This window comes from Haliotis rufescens, unplaced genomic scaffold (genome assembly GCF_023055435.1).
Source record: "Haliotis rufescens isolate VD_foot unplaced genomic scaffold, xgHalRufe1.0.p SCAF_8, whole genome shotgun sequence".
Lineage (NCBI taxonomy): Eukaryota > Metazoa > Mollusca > Gastropoda > Lepetellida > Haliotidae > Haliotis > Haliotis rufescens.
The window spans coordinates 45042027-45060960 of NW_025964372.1; the positions used below are offsets into that span (position 1 = coordinate 45042027).

The window sequence follows — 18934 nt, forward strand, 5'->3', positions numbered from 1 at the left end:
AACTCTGTTTCTAATAAGAGCCCCCTATTTCTAATTTTGAGAGCACCCTGGGCGCTTATTACGTCGAATACAGTAGTTATGTTGTTGCAAGATGCTGTCTTAAGTTGTCCTGTTGCCAAAACCCCCTGGGGTATCTGGGTCCCTGGAAACCCATGCTGGTCATGAGAGGAAGCCGAATGGATCGGGCGATCAGACTCAGGACTTTGTTGATTGCATGTCATTGTACCCGACAGAGTGGATCGCTGTTCACAATATCGATCTCTAGATTGTGTGGTCAAGACTTGATTAGTTGTAATCATAAGCTAGAATATGGAGTGTGGTGTTAAATAAAAAACTTTTTTTTTTAAACTGTCGCCATAACTTGACTGTCCAAGACGTGTCATGGCTATGCATGGTGTGGGGTTCTGCAATCTGGTATCAAGTATGAATGATGAAAGGTTGCGTGTATGGGTAGAATAAAGAGAGGATAGGTATGATGAGATTCATTCAATCCTGTTTAAAAGATTTGAAGTTGCTGAAAAGAGAACTTACGATGAGGAAGACATGAAGGATGGATTTAAATAAAAACAAATTTAATCTCCCACCATGCCACAGTTACACATCGTTTCCCTTCATGCTATGTGTTTCTCATGACAGATAAACAAAACACAAGTTATTTCCCATGCAATGGCTTTTTGAGGTGAGGTGAGGTGAAATGGAGGTTTAACAGGGGTTGAATGGGGGTTCATGATTATTGTACTTATATAGCAACATGCATGCGCATGTGTGCTTGCGTGTGTGCGTGTGCGTGTGCGTGGCTGCCTGTTCTAGTCCGGACTAATGCTGGTATTATTGTGCTAGCCCACTGAGATACCATGCTGCAGTTTAACATGAATACCCCCTCTCAGACACAGTATACTGACTCCAAACCGACCAGCCCTTGTTTTAGCTCCCTAATGCTGAGCACCAGGCAAGTTAACAAGTACCATCCATTACCGTCATTTGGCATGTTGTGGCCAGGGGATCGAACCATCTCTGGTCAGAGGCTCTATCCACTATACCACAGAATTGGTATTGTGAAAATATTGGTGAAAATTTGTATAGGGTGATAATTTTCAACTCACACAAACATCAAAAGCAAAATAGCAGGCAAAAGTGAGAAATTAAACTGCATGCATGAACTAAAACATATTGGGTATTCTATATTCCATCACGCTTAGCTTTCACACCTTGCAGACTATGGGGAAAGTGTCGAGGTGTGATTATCTGAGTGTTCATGTCATGTTTTGTCGTGGCTGGGATCTCTTACTTCCTGTTTGTGAACGATCAATCACTGAAGTGTCTGTCAGATGGCCGCTAGTCCAACTGAATAATTGATATTCATAATGTTTGAAATGCGCTCTGCTCAGTGAATCGAAACACAACCGCCAGCAAAAATTTTGATACTCAAAATTAATAAAGGCAAATAATTGAGTTATTAATTTTTCAATTTTTTTTAGGGCAATAACTATTAAATACAGAAAAAAAACGAACAGAAATGCTGTTTTAAATTGTTTTTAGCTGTGGAAGTATGTAACATTGCAGGGGGAAAGGTGGCTGTCGCACCTGCCTCTCACCTCCCTCCCATCATGCCTCAGTCAAAATGTCAACATCTTGTGGAATTTACAATGGCCATTGGAATTTGTTTGGTGAGAGCCGACATGATGGTTTGAGAGCTGACGCACTCAGATTAGGGTACAATGTAGGAGCTTTTGTCTGTGGATAACCTCCAGGGTTTTCTGAAACCAGACATACTGAAAAATGACAGGTTATTTGTCAAAAGATGTATTTAAAAACTCTAGAACAAAAGAAGACATATTTTAACGACCTATTTAATTGTTTTGTTGACAAAATAGATTTTTTGAAAAACTTTAAAATGTTTGTTTAGATAGAAAATTTAGTTTGTTTTTTTATGTAAAATGAAATGTAAGCAGAACTAATAACATCAAACCGTCGACATTCCGAAAGTTTTGTTTGTGTGTGATCTGACTGAGATTAAATAGGATTCTAATCTAAGCCCTTGGCAGGCAAAAATAATTATTTTGTTAAAAATTGGGATATTTTTTAAGATATTATTTTCCAAATTTCCAAGTTATTTTTAGTGTATTATTACAATGTAGTCAGTGCAGTTGTGCAACACTAAGCATCAAAGCCTCTTATTTATTGTCCTGTTGTCAGTGAATTACATTAGTCACATCAGCAAAATGATAACATTTAACCATTCCAAATTTGGACTCTTTACTGATAATGACTTTGGGGCAAATATCAGCCTCTGAGCAAGTCTAGAAACATTCTTCCATGTCTTCTTTACTCCTGTTACCCGTGAAGATCCGGGGTAGAATAGGTCTTCAGCAACCCATGCTTGCCGTAAAAGGCGACTATGCTTGTCTTGAGAGGCGACTAACGGGATCGGTTGGTCAGGTTTGCTGACTTGGTTGATGAATATCATCGATCCCAATTGCATGGATCGATGCTCATGATGTCAATCACTGGATTATCTGGTCCAGACTCGATTATTTACAGACGGCTGTCATATAGCTGGAATATTGCAGAGTGCGGCGTTAAACAACAAACCAACCAACTTTACTCCCGTTATGGCAGTGTGTGTTTGTGTGAGTGAGTGAGTGAGTATGGTTTTATGCCGCTTTTAGCAATATTCCAGCAATATCACGGCGGGGGACACCAGAAATGGGCTTCACACATTGTACCCATGTCGGGAATCGAACCCGGGTCTTCGACGTGACGAGCGAACTCTTTAACCACTAGGCTACCTGACCGCCCCTCCTTCATCAGGAGAATGGAAAACATAATTGAGATGATGGGGCATAAAGTAGCTCTGACACATCATACAAATAACTATTCTTGACAAGGTCAGTGTGCGAAAACAAGGACCCGACCCCCGAGATGGTCTGATGGCCCCTTGTGTGTGTTGGTGTGTATGGTGTTAGAAATCTAAAGCCTGTTGCTGAAAGATCTTAACATTGTATTCCAAATCCTCTTCCACCAATTGTATTTAATATCTTATCCAGCTATAGCCAACAGTTTGACTAGCAAGTGATTAACGATTCAAATTTTCAAATGATGAAAAGTCAGAGTGACATGACACAGAACCTAAACCAAGTAAACATATCTTTTTACAGGGTGTGGTGTAGGATCAGGTGTATCAATAAACACCAGTGAGTCAATACATGTACGCAATCACCATCATGCTTCACCACTCCCACGCTGCTGAATATCAATATGCAACCATCAAGAGAACCGGACGTTATAAAGCAGTTCAGACATGGCATTGTGGTCGTCATCTGCTAAGCTTATACACTGATCAATCAATGCACAACACCACAACACTACAACGCAGACAGACCAACAACTGTTGCTAGGAGCTCAGTGAGGGCTCGTCTCAAAAAATATTTTTAAATTGAAGTTAATGTTTTGAATTTTAGTCTGTGTGAAATGTCAGTGTGTGATCCTGGAATAAGATGTGTGTATTGTGGGTGTGAGTTGTGTTGGGACAGAATGGAGGTAGTGTTGTGGGGAAAGTAAGTGACCCTTATCTGCAAGTGGTTTCTGCATGGCTGTTAATCACACCCACTCTGACCTGTTCCGCTTCACCGGTTGTATTGTTGACTCAGGGACTTTTCTTTATGCTGAAATATTTGACTTCACACTGGCTATATCCTGTTTCTTGAAATGTGTGCCGGTGAAAATGCCAGCCAGACCATCCAATCTTTTTAGGACTTCAGATACCAGTGTTATCCTGCATATTCATATAAATGTGATAGTCTTTAATAATGTTGTATAAACATTTTCTTGGGTCATTATAGTCATTTGCATATAATTTTGAATATTTATTTCTCAAATGTACATAAACAGATAAGTGAATTCATGTTATAATTGTTTTAAAAAAATAAAAAATAAGTGTAAACAAATATATCCCACTCAACATTTGCTAGGGACAAAATAGTCTTTAGTCAAAGATGTCAAAGGAAATTATGAGTAGAATATGAGAATTAATGTAATAGATATATATTAGGATTGCAAGAGTATAAGGTTATAATAAACATGTGATATGGGTGATATCACCGGTCATCAGTTTGATACAGACCATAGTTGACCACTGTCCAGCACAAGGGTTGTAGTGCTGTACACCTTCCCTTCAGTCCACAGTGGGTAAGATATAGAGCAGGCAGATTTATAGCCTGATAAAGTCTACAGTGAGAGGATATACCTGCATGATTTACCTGCCTGGTTCCCATACCTGGCTACTTAACTGGCCAACTCGTTACCTGTGAGGGGACTTGTTACCTGTGCAAGGGAGACTCGCTCTGAGCCAGATACGACCTAGTGACTATATATAGCAGTCGGCAAAGAACGACGGTCCCAGAGTGACAGTATTTCACTCGTGTCAGATTCAACCTCACCTTGATGACGCTTCGCTATGTTGTAGTTTTACCTGTACAGCTCGTTAGGTTCGGACGCAGTGGTTTGACACAGGATAGGATGCTGTAGACCTCCAGGAGTCTACATGGCGGATTCGGGGATAAATCTACCTTTGACTGTGGTGGTTGTGTTAACGAGTTTTCTCTACCTGTGTTTACCTGTCCCATCCAGGTGTCAGCAGAATGTGGACTACTGCAACGGTACAGTGTGTAGCAACAATGGATCCTGTCAGGAGGAAACAGCAGGGTTTATGTGCAACTGTAGTGAGGAGTTCACTGGGATTACCTGTAACACGAGGGTAAGTAAAACCATGCCCTCACACCTTTTTATCCCTCTGATTTTCTCCCTATTTTAGTGTAGTTTCTTACTCTCAGTACACTTATTTAAATTTATCAACACTTGAATATCTTCAAATGTCCAGTTTTTATAAATGTTAATATTACCTCTCAAAAGAGGAATGAACAAGATTCTAATAGTCCTGTATATTTATAAATACTGTTGGTATGTTGGTACGAATACCCTCTGATCATGAAACTGCTTATGGTGGTATGAATACTCTGTATATGACACTTATTGCTGTATATGTACATGTATATGGGAAATGAAAAAAAAAACAAGACAACATGTCCTCTCACCTCAACTTTATAACACTATACATGTAAACAGAAGACATGGAGGACGGTATATATTGTAGAGTCAACTCTCTTCTTCTTCAGTTTGAAATCCAAACACTTAGATGTAATTTAGTCAGAATGAATGATTTTTCGTTGTTGTTTTTAGTAAATAATAATTTTCTTCATGATTCCTTCGGAAGACCTGAATCGTTTGATAGACATTACTCAGAAGTTGACGGATGACAAAGTAGACACACTTTATGGATAACAACTTCTTTATTTACTGTAAAGGCGACGTTTCCTTATACTGTTGTCAAGCAAGGCAAGGAATAATGATCTATTCCCGAAATGTCACCTTTACAGTAAATACAGAGGTTGTTGTTCATAAATTGGGTGTACATTGTCTTTGAAAGACCTTAACCAATGGGCAATGTCTATTTCAAAGCGACAAAAACACTTTCCATAATAGGAAATATCGGCTAAAGGCAAAGTCAGTTGTAGGATTCCAGGAATGTTATGAATTACTACATGATCAAATGAAGAATTAAGGAATTGTCGATCAACAATTCATGATAACTAGATACAGTGAGACCTTGCTAGTACACACCCTGTTCATCAGGACAACCCACATTCTGAATGATTACAGCTGGGACTGCCTCAATGTGTAGAAAGTGACATTACCCCATAGCCATGATGAATTAATCTGGAAATTTGTAATCCGGATCATTTCAGCTACCATCAGGATTAATCGGACAGTGTTTTAAATTAGCCTGAATGTCAAGGGATCCTTCTCATAACCCTGATGGCAGACACTGAATGAAGGTGTGGGTCGTTCTAGATTCAAATGCAGCAGGAACAAACCTCACGACCCAGACCTCCTATAATATCGAATAATGTTCCCCTAAAAACAGTTCCTTATATCTGAATTTCATTCTTCATGCACAAGAACGCTGATGACCACTCAGATAAAAGAATGTTTTGATTTTTCAGTGCTATCAACTATGCTATATATAGTATTAATGGGCATTAATTTTATGAAAATTTTATTAGGAATTTACATGATCTTAATTTTGTTCAAAATAGATTTGAAGAAGGTAGATTTAGATTCCCATTTAATATAAATTCTTGAAATTATTTTAAGCTCAATTACAAACTTGAATTGAACAGAGATAATGATGTTCTTAATGATATACATTTCAAGAAGTGTAACTTGATCATCAACAGTTTAAGGAGATGTGTTCAGTGGTAAATATTTCATTTATTATTTCATCTAATTCATGTAGACATGGTATATCTGTCATGATTGATACAAGCTGTTATATACTTAATCATGTATATTTCATCTATGATTTTCAGTTCAAGTATACATAGTGTATATACTGCATCACAATTGGTGCAAGCTGTTATGTACTCAATGATATTATTTCATCTGTAATTTCATCTAATTCATGTCAACATATATACTGTACTATATCATGATTGATGCAAGCTGCTATATACTCAATCATTAATAAATCGTCTCTGATTTTCAATTCATGTAAATATATATATGGAATAACTGTTACTGTAACATGATTGAAGCAACTGACAAATTCATTGATAGTATTGCCATCATATTTTCATGGCTACAAGCTAGACATATGTTGAGGTATGACGATACCCATGTCAACATGAGATTGATTTCATGGCTACAAGCTAGACATATGTTGAGGTATGACGATACCCGTATGAACATGCGAGTGATTTCATGGCTACAAGCTAGACATATGTTGAGGTATGACGATACCTGTATCAACATGAGATTGTTTTCATTTCTACAAGCTGGACATATGTTGAGGTATGACGATACCCGTATCAACATGCGAGTGATTTCATGGCTACAAGCTAGACATATGTTGAGGTATGACGATACCCGTATCAACATGCGATTGATTTCACGGCTACAAGCTAGACATATGTTGAGGTATGACGATACCCATATCAACATGTGATTGATTTCATGGCTACAAGCTAGACATATGTTGAGGTATGACGATACCCGTATCAACATGCGAGTGATTTCATGGCTACAAGCTAGACATATGTTGAGGTATGACGATACCCGTATCAACATGCGATTGATTTCATGGCTACAAGCTAGACATAATTATGTTGAGGTGTGACTATACCCGTATCAACACGCGATTGATTTCATGGGAAAATGTAGGTCAGATGTGCAGGGGTAAAGTTATGAATACAAGGCCGTCATAATATCATGTTCCACTCGGCCATATAGGTTTACATCAACAGGACTTCCTTGTGTAATCTGTATGGGGATGGATTATTCAGTTCTGTCTTGTGTGTAGTTCCTTCAGATAAGCTGATTGCAAAGAGAAAACAATGGATAATGTGTGCATCTGTTTGTTTTACAGGGTGTTGTAATTTGAGGAAAGGAGTTGTGGTGTTGTATTTATTCCTGGATTACGAATCCACTGACCCCAAATATTACACATTAGAATTATTTGTTTGACAAAACCTTTGTTCTTTACTTACAAGTGTGTAACTATTACGGTAATGAAAAACTTGGTGTTTCATGGAAAAATGTTCTGCTTTTACTCGTCGCTATGTGGCTGAAATAATGCCAATGCGACGTTAAATTTTAACTCGCTCACTCACTTTTTGTTTCATCAAACAAACAAAACTCTTACAAGATTAAGTCTCAGAAACATGTTTATATACAATAAGTTTAGTGTTCATGAGATTGTCAACACAATTTCTTTTTCTGTCAACTTAGTAATTAAGAAATTAAGTGTTGGTATTTAAAAAGTGTTCCTAAGATATATTGCCAACAAGACCTTTGTATGAGGGAAGGACATTCCAGGGATATGTTTGGATGTACAAAGTTGATAAAGCAAACGTGAGATATCTGGGGTGCAAACTATAACAAAATGTAACAAACAAGGAAAAAAAGATTATTCCGACCAGGGAGCCTTTGTGTAGATTTAACCTATTGTTTTGAGTGATGAACGAGGGAGTGTAGTACAATGTTGAACTGTTCATTGGTTTAAGTGTGCTTGCTTCTTAATCCGTGTGCCACTGTCCCCCCAATGTCCTCTAGGGGACGTCCTGGACCCCCTCTGACCTTTACCCAAGGGCTAGGATTGTCTGTTCAGTGTTGACTGATGGGACTTATCTAATGTGTGTCAACAGGTTGTCTTCTAGAGGATGCATGACTAGCTGGGCAGATATTGTCTGACCTAGCTTTGCAGATAGAAGTATTTGTAAGCGTATATTCTCATTAAGGGTGCATTACCAGTATATCGGCGAAATTGAGGTTCATTCTCTCCATGATACGTATCACAATATCATGTTTTAATGCTCTGTGTATCGGTTGATTTCAAATAGCAATTTCTATCATATGTTTAATGTTATGCTTATGTAACACCACTCATCACTGTCCCGGAGCGTGCATCTTTGCGTATTTATTAAATTAGTAAACAGTATGCTTTTCCAGCATCTTGTTTTGTTTCATTTATGGACTTCAGTGCCTGCATTGATGTTTCAAATTGCTTCTGAATTTAAAATTTTGAATCATACAATATATTGTGATACGTATCACAATATGGCCTTGTGCATTGTAAAACACATCCAATACCTATCCCTAATTCTTTTAAATATAGTTTATACAATTTAATCATGAAAGTCCATTAGTATTATGCTTTGTCTATGCTGGACATCATGCTCAGAGTGCTCCATTATGACCCCAGTGCACTCAGGTTTCAAATGAACATCGCCTTGGGTTCAGTCATATGAATACATTTTGATAACACCACGCCAGAGAAGAGCCAGTCTCGATTATCCACCAGAACAGATTCCATTTCTCGTAAAGGCAAAATAGCGGTGAAACTTATATGAACTTATATAAATGAACCTGGTGTTCGTGAAAAGAGTAAGCATGACCTGCCCTACAAATTCTACCATTCTATTTCTTTAAATGCCTGTCCAAAAAGGGCTGTTATCCTTCATCGTCCTTGTCGATGTAACTTTAAATTTTAACTTCACTCTTCGTCCTTTGTTGGTGTAACTTTAAATTTTAACTTAACTCTTTGTCCTTTGTCGATGTAACTTTAAATTTTAACTTAACTCTTTGTCCTTTGTTGGTGTAACTTTAAATTTTAACTTAACTCTTTGTCCTTTGTCGATGTAACTTTAAATTTTAACTTAACTCTTTGTCCTTTGTTGGTGTAACTTTAAATTTTAACTTAACTCTTCGTCCTTTGTCAATGTAACTTTAAATTTTAACTTCACTCTTCGTCCTTTGTGGATGTAACTTTAAAGTTTTTAACTCCTCATCCTTTGTGGAATACCTATTTCCTAAGGCAATGGTATTTGGATATACCCTCTTTCTGTGTATTTATTTCCTACCCTGTACACAGGTTATGAGGTTTACGAGCCGTGTTAGGAAGGACTTCCTTGGCTTGAGGGACTGAGTTCAACAGATATTTGTTTTGTCCACTCCGAGTCAGTAATCACATTCCAAACACTTTCGCATGTCCCTAAGAAGGATCTTCCCTCTCGGAATGTTTGCCTGGTCCTGTAAGCTGCTTCCAACAGGAAAAGGTCATCATGCCACCAAGGAGAATACTACTGATGCATGCAGGACGCTTTGACGCCCAGTTTTCCTTAATGGACTGTTGGCATGTGTTTCATAAGCATCACAATATTCACACAGTATGCAAATGTACGACCCTGAAGGACATTGTAGGATAAAGACCCTTTGGGGCCCATGGGATATGTGTAACTTAAGAACTCAGGAAAGTATAAGAGGCTTAAGAGTTTTCTGTTGTCTTGATATGAATGAGACTTAGATTTTTTCGACGCTTCCATGTTTTGGCTGATAAAAAAACTTTGTTATTGGTAAAGCCACACATTTTTTATTTTTTGTTTCACGAGCCTGCCACCCCTACTGAAAAGCAGCTGGAAAAGAAATAAATGAAACATAAAAATATTTATTTTTATTATGTCTCCACCAGTAACATAGACCCTCTTATAGAATATAAAATGTTATGTATAAATTTGATCTCATATCACTATCAGTGATTCAAGAAGCCAGCTGCTGTGATAACTCCACGGCAGAATGACTTTCATATAAATAAATAAATGATTGACATAGCTATTTATTTTTATCTTTATTTTGACCGACCTTTTGGAAAAGCTGAAATAAATATGTGAAACAGTACATTATGTGGAGCCTGAAGATACAATTAGTCAAAAGTCGAATTTTAGAGGTTTTCAGGAAGCATTTTCCTTGATTTTCCTCGATCTTGGTTGGAATCATAAAATGGACTCTGCTTTTAGGAGAGATTTCTTATGATTATAAAAAAGGGTTTTGTTGATTTTATTTAGATGTTGTTACAAACAGAACAAATATATGACAAGATATTGATTTGGGGTCAAGTTTGAAACACAAAAGCATTTCCTCTCATCTTAGTCATGACAGAAGTAGCCAAACAAAATGATTATCAAAATAATTATTAAAACATAATTTTATCCCACGCATCAAACATTTATGAATTTATATGCTTTTCAGTTATGATCAACACTATAATATTAAAATGGTCTTCTAAAGTGCCTCTACTCTTTTCAGAGAACTAAATATGCTTAAATATTATGATTTATGCCAACAAGTTAACAATAAGAGGAAGTATGTCGAGTTTTGGCATGTGTGACTCACGAGTGGAGAATTCAGGTGCACATGTTGATGGTGTTTTGGACAAGGCTCTGTGGCAGAGGAGGCCAGGCTGTCATCCTGCAGACATCACATCAGCGAGAGTGATGGCCAGTTAGCCCACAGAACTGTTTAATCTTTGAATGGTGCCCATACCTTAAAACAGTAAACCAATACCAGTGTAGGATCATTCACAAAAGTTGTGTTGGTTGTGGTTATTTATCTGGTTTTTTACACAAGTGTTTCTCATGTGCCTAAACAAAGAATTTGTCTCTTCCAGACATCAAAGATATGATGCCTTCTTTTTGAATTCATTGTTTGAAATTTTGCACCTTAGGTAATTTGATTGTTGAATGTTTCCATTGTTAGGCAAGGCCAGGCACTTTTCTTGTTTTAACAGGTCTACCATAAATTTGGCAAAAATTAAAAAAATAGGATAAAATAAATATGCTGTCTTTGATATTTTATCAAAGAGATTTCATTTTATATCATTGTATTTCATATCAACATATTACAGTTTTCTTACTTTGCCTCTTTCCTCTTGTCATAGTTACAATAAATTCTGTGAAAATATATTTGTCTGACCTGATGGGTACATGGTGGTAGATAAGAATACTCCAGAGAACTATTGTTTTACCTACTTAATATTTTTACTCCCTAGAACTCCAAACATTTTGCCAAGGGAGATATCTGTCTCTCTTGGTACAGTGAGAATGGGTGTTACTTTATAATAAGGTGGAGGTGACCTTACTAGCTGGCTATACGTCAGAACATGCATCATGTGATTTGTGTTGGCAGGATATATGCAGACATTTATGTTCATTAACCTCTGTCAGAATTATGTTAAAGTAGTTTTACTTTAAGAAGCTATTCCTGGATCCAGTTAAACAAGGCAATCTTACAAGACTATCCCAACTCCAGTACTTTAACACAGACTTCATAACTGTATAAGTCTACAGTCACTTTGGGCTAGTGGTCCAAGATTGCTTTCCTTAAAATAATTTTAGCACTGATACTGCAAGACATTTACAGACTTGCAATAGACATAACTCTACAATCACTTTACAATCACTTTGGTCTAGTGGTCCAAGGTTGCTTTCCTCAAAATAATTTTAACACTGATACTCCAATACATTTACAGACTTGCAATAGACATAACTCTACAATCACTTTACAGTCACTTTGGGCTAGTGGTCCAAGGTTGCTTTCCTCAAAATAATTTTAGCGCTAATGCAACAGTTACTCGATTACACTGACGCAAATTTGCTATAGTCAAATAGTCATAGCTCCATAATTTGAGAAAGTAGTCCTTGGAAACTTTTCCTTAAAAGAATCTTAGCACTTTCTTAAAACAATCTTAGCGCTTTCTTTAAACAATCTTAGCACTTTCTTTCAACAATCTTAGCGCTTTCTTAAAACAATCTTAGCACTTTCCTTAAACAATCTCAGCACTAAGACTATTCAGACTGACCTAATAATAAACACAGGCTTGCAGTAGACAAGCTCGACAGTCACTTTATGCAAGTAGGTCCCGATCAACAATGGTAGTTAGCTGCACAAGGAAGTAGGAAGGTTTTTGATCGATCCAACGTCAAGCTCATGGTGTAATATATTCATTGTCAATCTATTTTGTCTGCTGTCCTCACCTGTGGGTACACATTGCAGGTGTTAATAGTTTCAAGACATGAACTTGAATAATGACGTAAAACAATATCTGTGCGACATAAAGTAACACTTGTTTTAAGGTTTTAAATTTTATTCAGTTTGCGTCTTCATGAAAAGGAATACAAAAATTCAGTGTCTCAGTTCAACAAAATTCAGACCATATTAACTTGTCTGTTCTCACATGTGAAAATATTCCAACTTGATTTAGAGATAAATAATCATGTTGTTGTTCCAATGTACAGTAGGGTGGCTTGTACATTAAGTGTGAGGGAATACACGACATGGAAAGGTTCCTTAAAAAAACTTATTGTGTTACGCAATAGCAAAAGGGTTTCACCTTCATGAAATATCTGTCCCCATATATGGATAACAAAACCAAACTATGTTCACCTGCTTGTCACATGTAGAAGTTATATTTAGAAAAAAGAGCCTGCTAAAGCTGACGGATCTTTTATTTTTTACACAGCGATACCTACTGTGTCTGGTATTCTGAAATTAGGGATTGGTCTAGGATAACAACCTAGTGTGTTTGGCATACACATTGGTAAAAAATAATTCAGTTGTTTGAATTTGGGATTTTTTCCGATTCTTATTCTCTTAAATTCAGAGGTATTTTACCGATGTATTTTTCCATTGAATTGAATGCAACAGTGTAAACTAGGCATTTAGGCCTGCTCCTATGTTAATGTATCAGTCCTGTTATCAGTGATACAGAAGTCACCTCTAGAAAGGGGGCGGTCGGGTAGCCTAGTGGTTAAAGTGTTCGCTCGTCACGCCGAAGACCCGGGTTCGATTCCTGACATGGGTACAATGTGTGAAGCCCATTTCTGGTGTCCCCCGCCGTGATATTGCTGGAATATTGCTAAAAGCGGCGTAAAACCAAACTCACTCACTCACCTCTAGAAAGCTATAACTTTACTTATCACTATTAGGGCTGGGACGGGTAACTCGGATACTCGGGTCAGGTGGGTCCTGAATATGGACTACCCGGACCCGTGCTTTGTCACGTGATATATTGTTCAATGACAAAAATTATCTAAAACTCTATGCATACACTATAAGTCACTAATAATCCCATTTCTTTTTGACAATGCACCCATTCCTTCTGACTTTTATATGTTTGAATAAAGATAAAACTTCATGCAGTAAACTTTAGTGTATGCATGACCAGATCATTTTACACGAATATCTAACCAAATACATTTTGCCAGGGCTACGGTCAAAGTTTTCAAAATTGGACAGTTTGTATCTATCTGTAAATATCTACAGCGGGTACCTGGGTAGGGTCGGGTAATAGGGTGGTGGGTACCTGGGTAGTAACTTTGGACTCGCCCCAGCCCTATAATCACTATATTATTTTAGTTTCTGTTTGGGATTTATTATTGACATTTACTGCAGATTTGGCTCCAAATATTAGCCTCTGACTACGACTGAATAAATCTCTGAAACGTTGGTGAGTCAATTTGACCCAGAAATAGTGACTATACCTGCTCTGAATACACCGGTGCTGGCTTTGTGTGCTTCAAGTCCAAGGACTGGGTGACATTCACAACACGTTCTTGACAGGGGAATCACAGGACACTCAGTTGACGTCCCATGTTAAGGGCTTCATGCAGAGCACATCTGGCCCTGATTGAGCTGTTGAAGCAGCCCTTCCCTATCCATACTTGGGAGATTTATCATTTCATGAGAATTAAATGTAATTTATCCTGACGTTAACTTATCTGGAATGCATGTAAAATTCTTGAGCGAGTTTTTTACACAACTTTATTGCCTATGACCTTTGTAGAATGTGCTGTGCAAGTCATGTTCGTGGTGTGTGTAGTTGAGCAGTGATGTGGAGACTGTTATTCAGTCAGTCATGCGTGCTGTGTGTACAGTGGATAGTTGAGTACTATTTGTTATATCTGATTCATTGCTGGCGATGTTTGTTTGTTTGTTGTTTAACGCTGCACTCAGCAATATTTCAGCTATATGATGGCGGTCTGTAAATAATTGAGTCTAGTCAAGACAATCCAGTGATTGACATCATGAGCATCAATCCACACACAGACACACACACACTAACACTAACACTAACACTAACACACACACTAACACACACACTAACACTAACACGCACACACTAACACTAACACACAAATAATCGAGTCTGGACCACACAATCCAGTGATTGACATCATGAGCATCAATCCACACATACACACACTAACACTAACACACACACTAACACACTAACACTAACACACACACTAACACACAAATAATCGAGTCTGGACCAGACAATCTGTGATTGACATCATGAGCATCACACACACACACACACACACACACAAACACACACACACACACACACACACACACACACACACACACACACACACACACACACACACACACACACACACACACACACACACTGGTTGACAGTCCAACATTGTACAGCTGGATGTTGTGCCTGTCACAACTACTTCATTCACACAAGACGAATGTGTTGCTGGTGGTTGTCCTTGAAGCCATGTACCCTACACTGAGTGTTACAATGTGTGTTCCTGTTTCAGGTGAACCAGTCTTGCAGGACCGAACTTTGTCAGAATGGAGGAACCTGCTCCAATATCAACATCACACAGACATCAGGGGTGAGTACAGGGGTCGATTTAACTGCTGGCCCTTTGGCCCATGGCCAGTTAAAATTACAAAGGGCTTGCTGTAACGTAGAGTAGATGGTCCATCTGGCTAGTCAAAATTTCACTCCTTCTCATGTATGTTTAATTTTTTAACAGGACTCCTACTTGTGAATCATGTAATTTTGATGAGAAAATATTTAGGGGGGTTGAGGTCATAGATATATGTTGATCATCTCGATGAAATGACAACCAGACGCCATTTTGTAATGTTGTGTACAACAGCATCTTTATTTGATTGTTAAATCGCCACGAGATGAGGCAAATGGAGGCCAAGATTTTATCTCAGAGTGCAGGAAAAGGCGTTTCAGGGTGAGGAGATCTAAACGTTTCAGAGCCCTGCAAGGTGGCTATGCGGCCTCAGGTTCAGCTACTTCATGGCCTCCACCAGTTGGTTCTAGGCCAGTTACTTTGGAGAAGGGTCAATAACTCTTAAAAAGTGCACGCCCTGCTGGATACATACCAATTTGTTGTTAAATCTACCACAGAACGGCAGGTTGTTTGATCCTTCGTCAAAAGGTGGTACTTGTTATTACCCTGCCTGGCGCTTGGCATGAAGGGTATAAAACAAGGACTTGTTAGGTCCGAGTCGGTATTATGTGTCTGAGTAGGGTATCCACTACTGGCATAGTATCTAAGTTGGCTGGCACGACTAAACCATTTGTCCCGACTGGTCCAAGCAGCCAATCACACACATACAAACACACATGCATGCACACACATCGCTTTTTGTTCAATCATCATGAAAGCGTCGTTAGACCCCATTTTACTTGACTTGTTGGATTCTGACTCGGACAACATTCATTTCACTATTTCATGGTTCGCAGATAAGTTACTGTAATGAAACAGGATGGTTTAAAGACACATAACACATAACAAAACAAATAATTACTCTTCATGAGGTCAATATGCGAAAACTAGGATTCTCGGACCCGATCCCTTCGGCGGTCCATCGGACCATCTCGGGGGTCGGGTCCTTGTTTTCGCACACTGACCTTATCAAGAGTAGTTATTTGTATGATGTCAGAGCTACTTTATGCCCCATCATCTCAATTATATTTTCCATTCTCCTGATGAAGGAGGGGCGGTCAGGTAGCCTAGTGGTTAAAGCGTTCGCTCGTCACACCGAAGACCCGGGTTCGATTCCCGACATGGATACAATGTGTGAAGCCATTTCTGGTGTCCCCCGCTGTGATATTGCTGGAATATTGCTAAAAGTGGCGTAAAACCAAACTCATTCACTCACTCCTGATGAAGGGGCAAGGTTAGCCCTGAAATGTTGTGTATATATGATAAGGAATTGTTAACCATGATACTCCTTGTCATAAAGGATCTGAAATAAGTTACACTCCATCGGAGGTGTTCCAACTAATTATGAACATTTGTCGAGAAAAACTATCCACATTCCACTGACGAATATGTACGAATAAAAATACAATTGTCTGTCATTGTTATGAATGTAGGGAAAGATTGGTGTCAAAGGTGGCTTCTGTCTGACCTTTCCAGACCTATTGATTTAAATGTAAAAACCTCGACACATTTTGTGGGAAAGTAAATACAAGGCAAGCTTCACAAGTGCATTTAGTAAGTTATGGAAAATATGACGTCTCTATCACTAGTGACATGCAGAGAAAGCCTGCACAGTTTCAGGTATTTGAGTATCTTCTGTGTTGTACTGTTTCTCATTAAATGGTGAAACGGGCCTAACAAAGAGCGAGGTGTTCAAATATTTCCTCACAAACATTGTGCAGAGCAATCAATGAGCTGCTCGATAAACACCCTTGCCTCAGGGGCACGTCCATGGCACACAGTGAACATGTTTTGATGAATTCTGAATTTTCGAACTTTTACATTTAGAGGAACCTAAAAAAAGTTTAGGTAAATGTTGACGACTAATGTCAGTGTTTATTTTAAGTTTAAATTTGGGTTCTGGAAATGTATTTATTGAAAATACAAAATGTGACTGTGAAGTATGTCAGTAGAGAGCCCCAGTGGTGGAATTCAGTGTCAATCTCTCAATTTCTCAATCCTGCTTAAACTTACTTCCTTGTAAACAACACATGTGGATATTGATTTTGGAGAACAAAAGGCAAAAAATTTCCATAGCATCTGTGTGTAACGTCTTTGTAAGGTGTTGATTCATCCAGTCATGTAGATCCAACATCAAGCAGACTCTTGCATGCAGTTTACTGAAAGACCGCCCAAAGCATCCAGTACCTCAATAGACCATTACCCAATTCAACCTGTGAATATCTGGGGTAGAATAGGTCTTCAGCAACCCATGCTTGCCGTAAAAGACGACTATGCTTGTCGTAAGAGGCGACAAACGGGATTGGGTAGTCAGGCTCACTGACTTAGTTGATGCCTGTCATCTTGCCCAATTTTGTAGATTGATGCTCATGATGTCAATCACTGGATTGTCTGCTCCAGACTTGATTATTTACAGACGGCTGTCATATAGCTGGAATATTGCTGAGTGTGGCATTAAACAACAAACAAAAAAACAAAGTAGCTTACAATCAGGATGGTAATTCCGAAATGGAGTAAAGAACAGGGGACCTCTACTCCCTGTGTCTTGCACCCTGTGTGATACCAGGTCCCCAGCAACCTTTTCTGGTTGTGAGGGTGACCAAATGGATTGGTTGGTCGGGCTCAGTGACTTGGTTGATTGGGTCTTCGTACCCTGATGGTGTCAATCGTTGCTCACAACATCGATCCCTGGGCTGTCTGCTCCTGACTTGATTAATTACAGGCCACTGTCCCAGCTGGTGTCGTGCTGAGTAGGGGGTGAAGAAACAAACTCAAACAGACACTAATATGTACAGCTTCCCATAATGACCATCTCTGCAGTCTGTGCCAACAACATAACCTACTACCCCGAACTAGTCTTTCAAAGACATTTCACTACAATTTTGTCTATGGAGTACTATTAGCTGAGCTTACTTAACCGAAATACCTTTTACTTGACTCTGGCTTTGAAGTAGTTGCTAGATGGCCACACGACCTCTGGTTCGGCCACTTCACAATCTCCACCATTTAGTTGTAGGCCAGTTAGTTTGGAGTAAGGCCAGTGACTTTTAGAAGAAGCAGGCCCTGCTGGCTACATACAAATTTGTTGTTAAATCTACCTCTGTAGCAATGAACTTATAGAATAAGGGTCTGTATTTTGCTATGTTGCTATATATACATTGTTCTTTCCAGACTGTAGCTTCATTCAACTGTACATGTGCCGCGGGGTACGAGGGACCTCTGTGTGAACGACCCCAGGACTTCTGTTCTGTTCAGACATGTGGGAGCAGGGGGAATTGTACCTCAGATCCTGACACTCGGTCCTACACCTGTAGCTGTGATGCTGGTGAGTTATACACCTGGTTGGCAGGGGGTGGGGAAGTAGGGTAGGGGACGGTGTGAGTGTGGGAATAAGGGGAATTGCACCTCCCATCCTTACACTCAGTCCTACACCTGTAGATGTGATGCTGGTGAGTTATACACCTGGTTGGCAGGGGGTGGGGGAAGTAGGGTAGGGGACGGTGTGAGGGTGGGGGAAGTAGGGTAGGGGACGGTGTGAGGGTGGGAATAACGGGAATTGCACCTCCCATCCTTACACTCAGTCCTACACCTGTAGCTGTGATGCTGGTGAGTTATACACCTGGTTGGCAGGGGGTGGGGGAAGTAGGGTAGGGGACGGTGTGAGGGTGGGAATAAGGGGAATTGCACCTCCCATCCTCACACTCAGACCTACACCTGTAGCTGTGATGCTGGTGAGTTATACACCTAGTTGGCAGGGGGTGGGGGAAGTAGGGTAG

The 18934-nt window shown here is 39.1% G+C and overlaps 1 protein-coding gene across 2 annotated transcripts in view; it reads left to right on the plus strand.

Moving 5' to 3' along the window:
• Window positions 1-18934, plus strand: part of LOC124143543 (protein crumbs-like) — a 140049-nt gene that overhangs the window by 110059 nt on the left and 11056 nt on the right. For both annotated transcript variants that reach the window (XM_046512542.2, XM_046512543.2), the window contains 3 exons: window positions 4630-4756; window positions 15006-15083; window positions 18330-18483. In XM_046512542.2, coding sequence (XP_046368498.2) covers window positions 4630-4756; window positions 15006-15083; window positions 18330-18483 — 359 coding nt within the window. The remainder of the gene's footprint in view (window positions 1-4629; window positions 4757-15005; window positions 15084-18329; window positions 18484-18934) is intronic.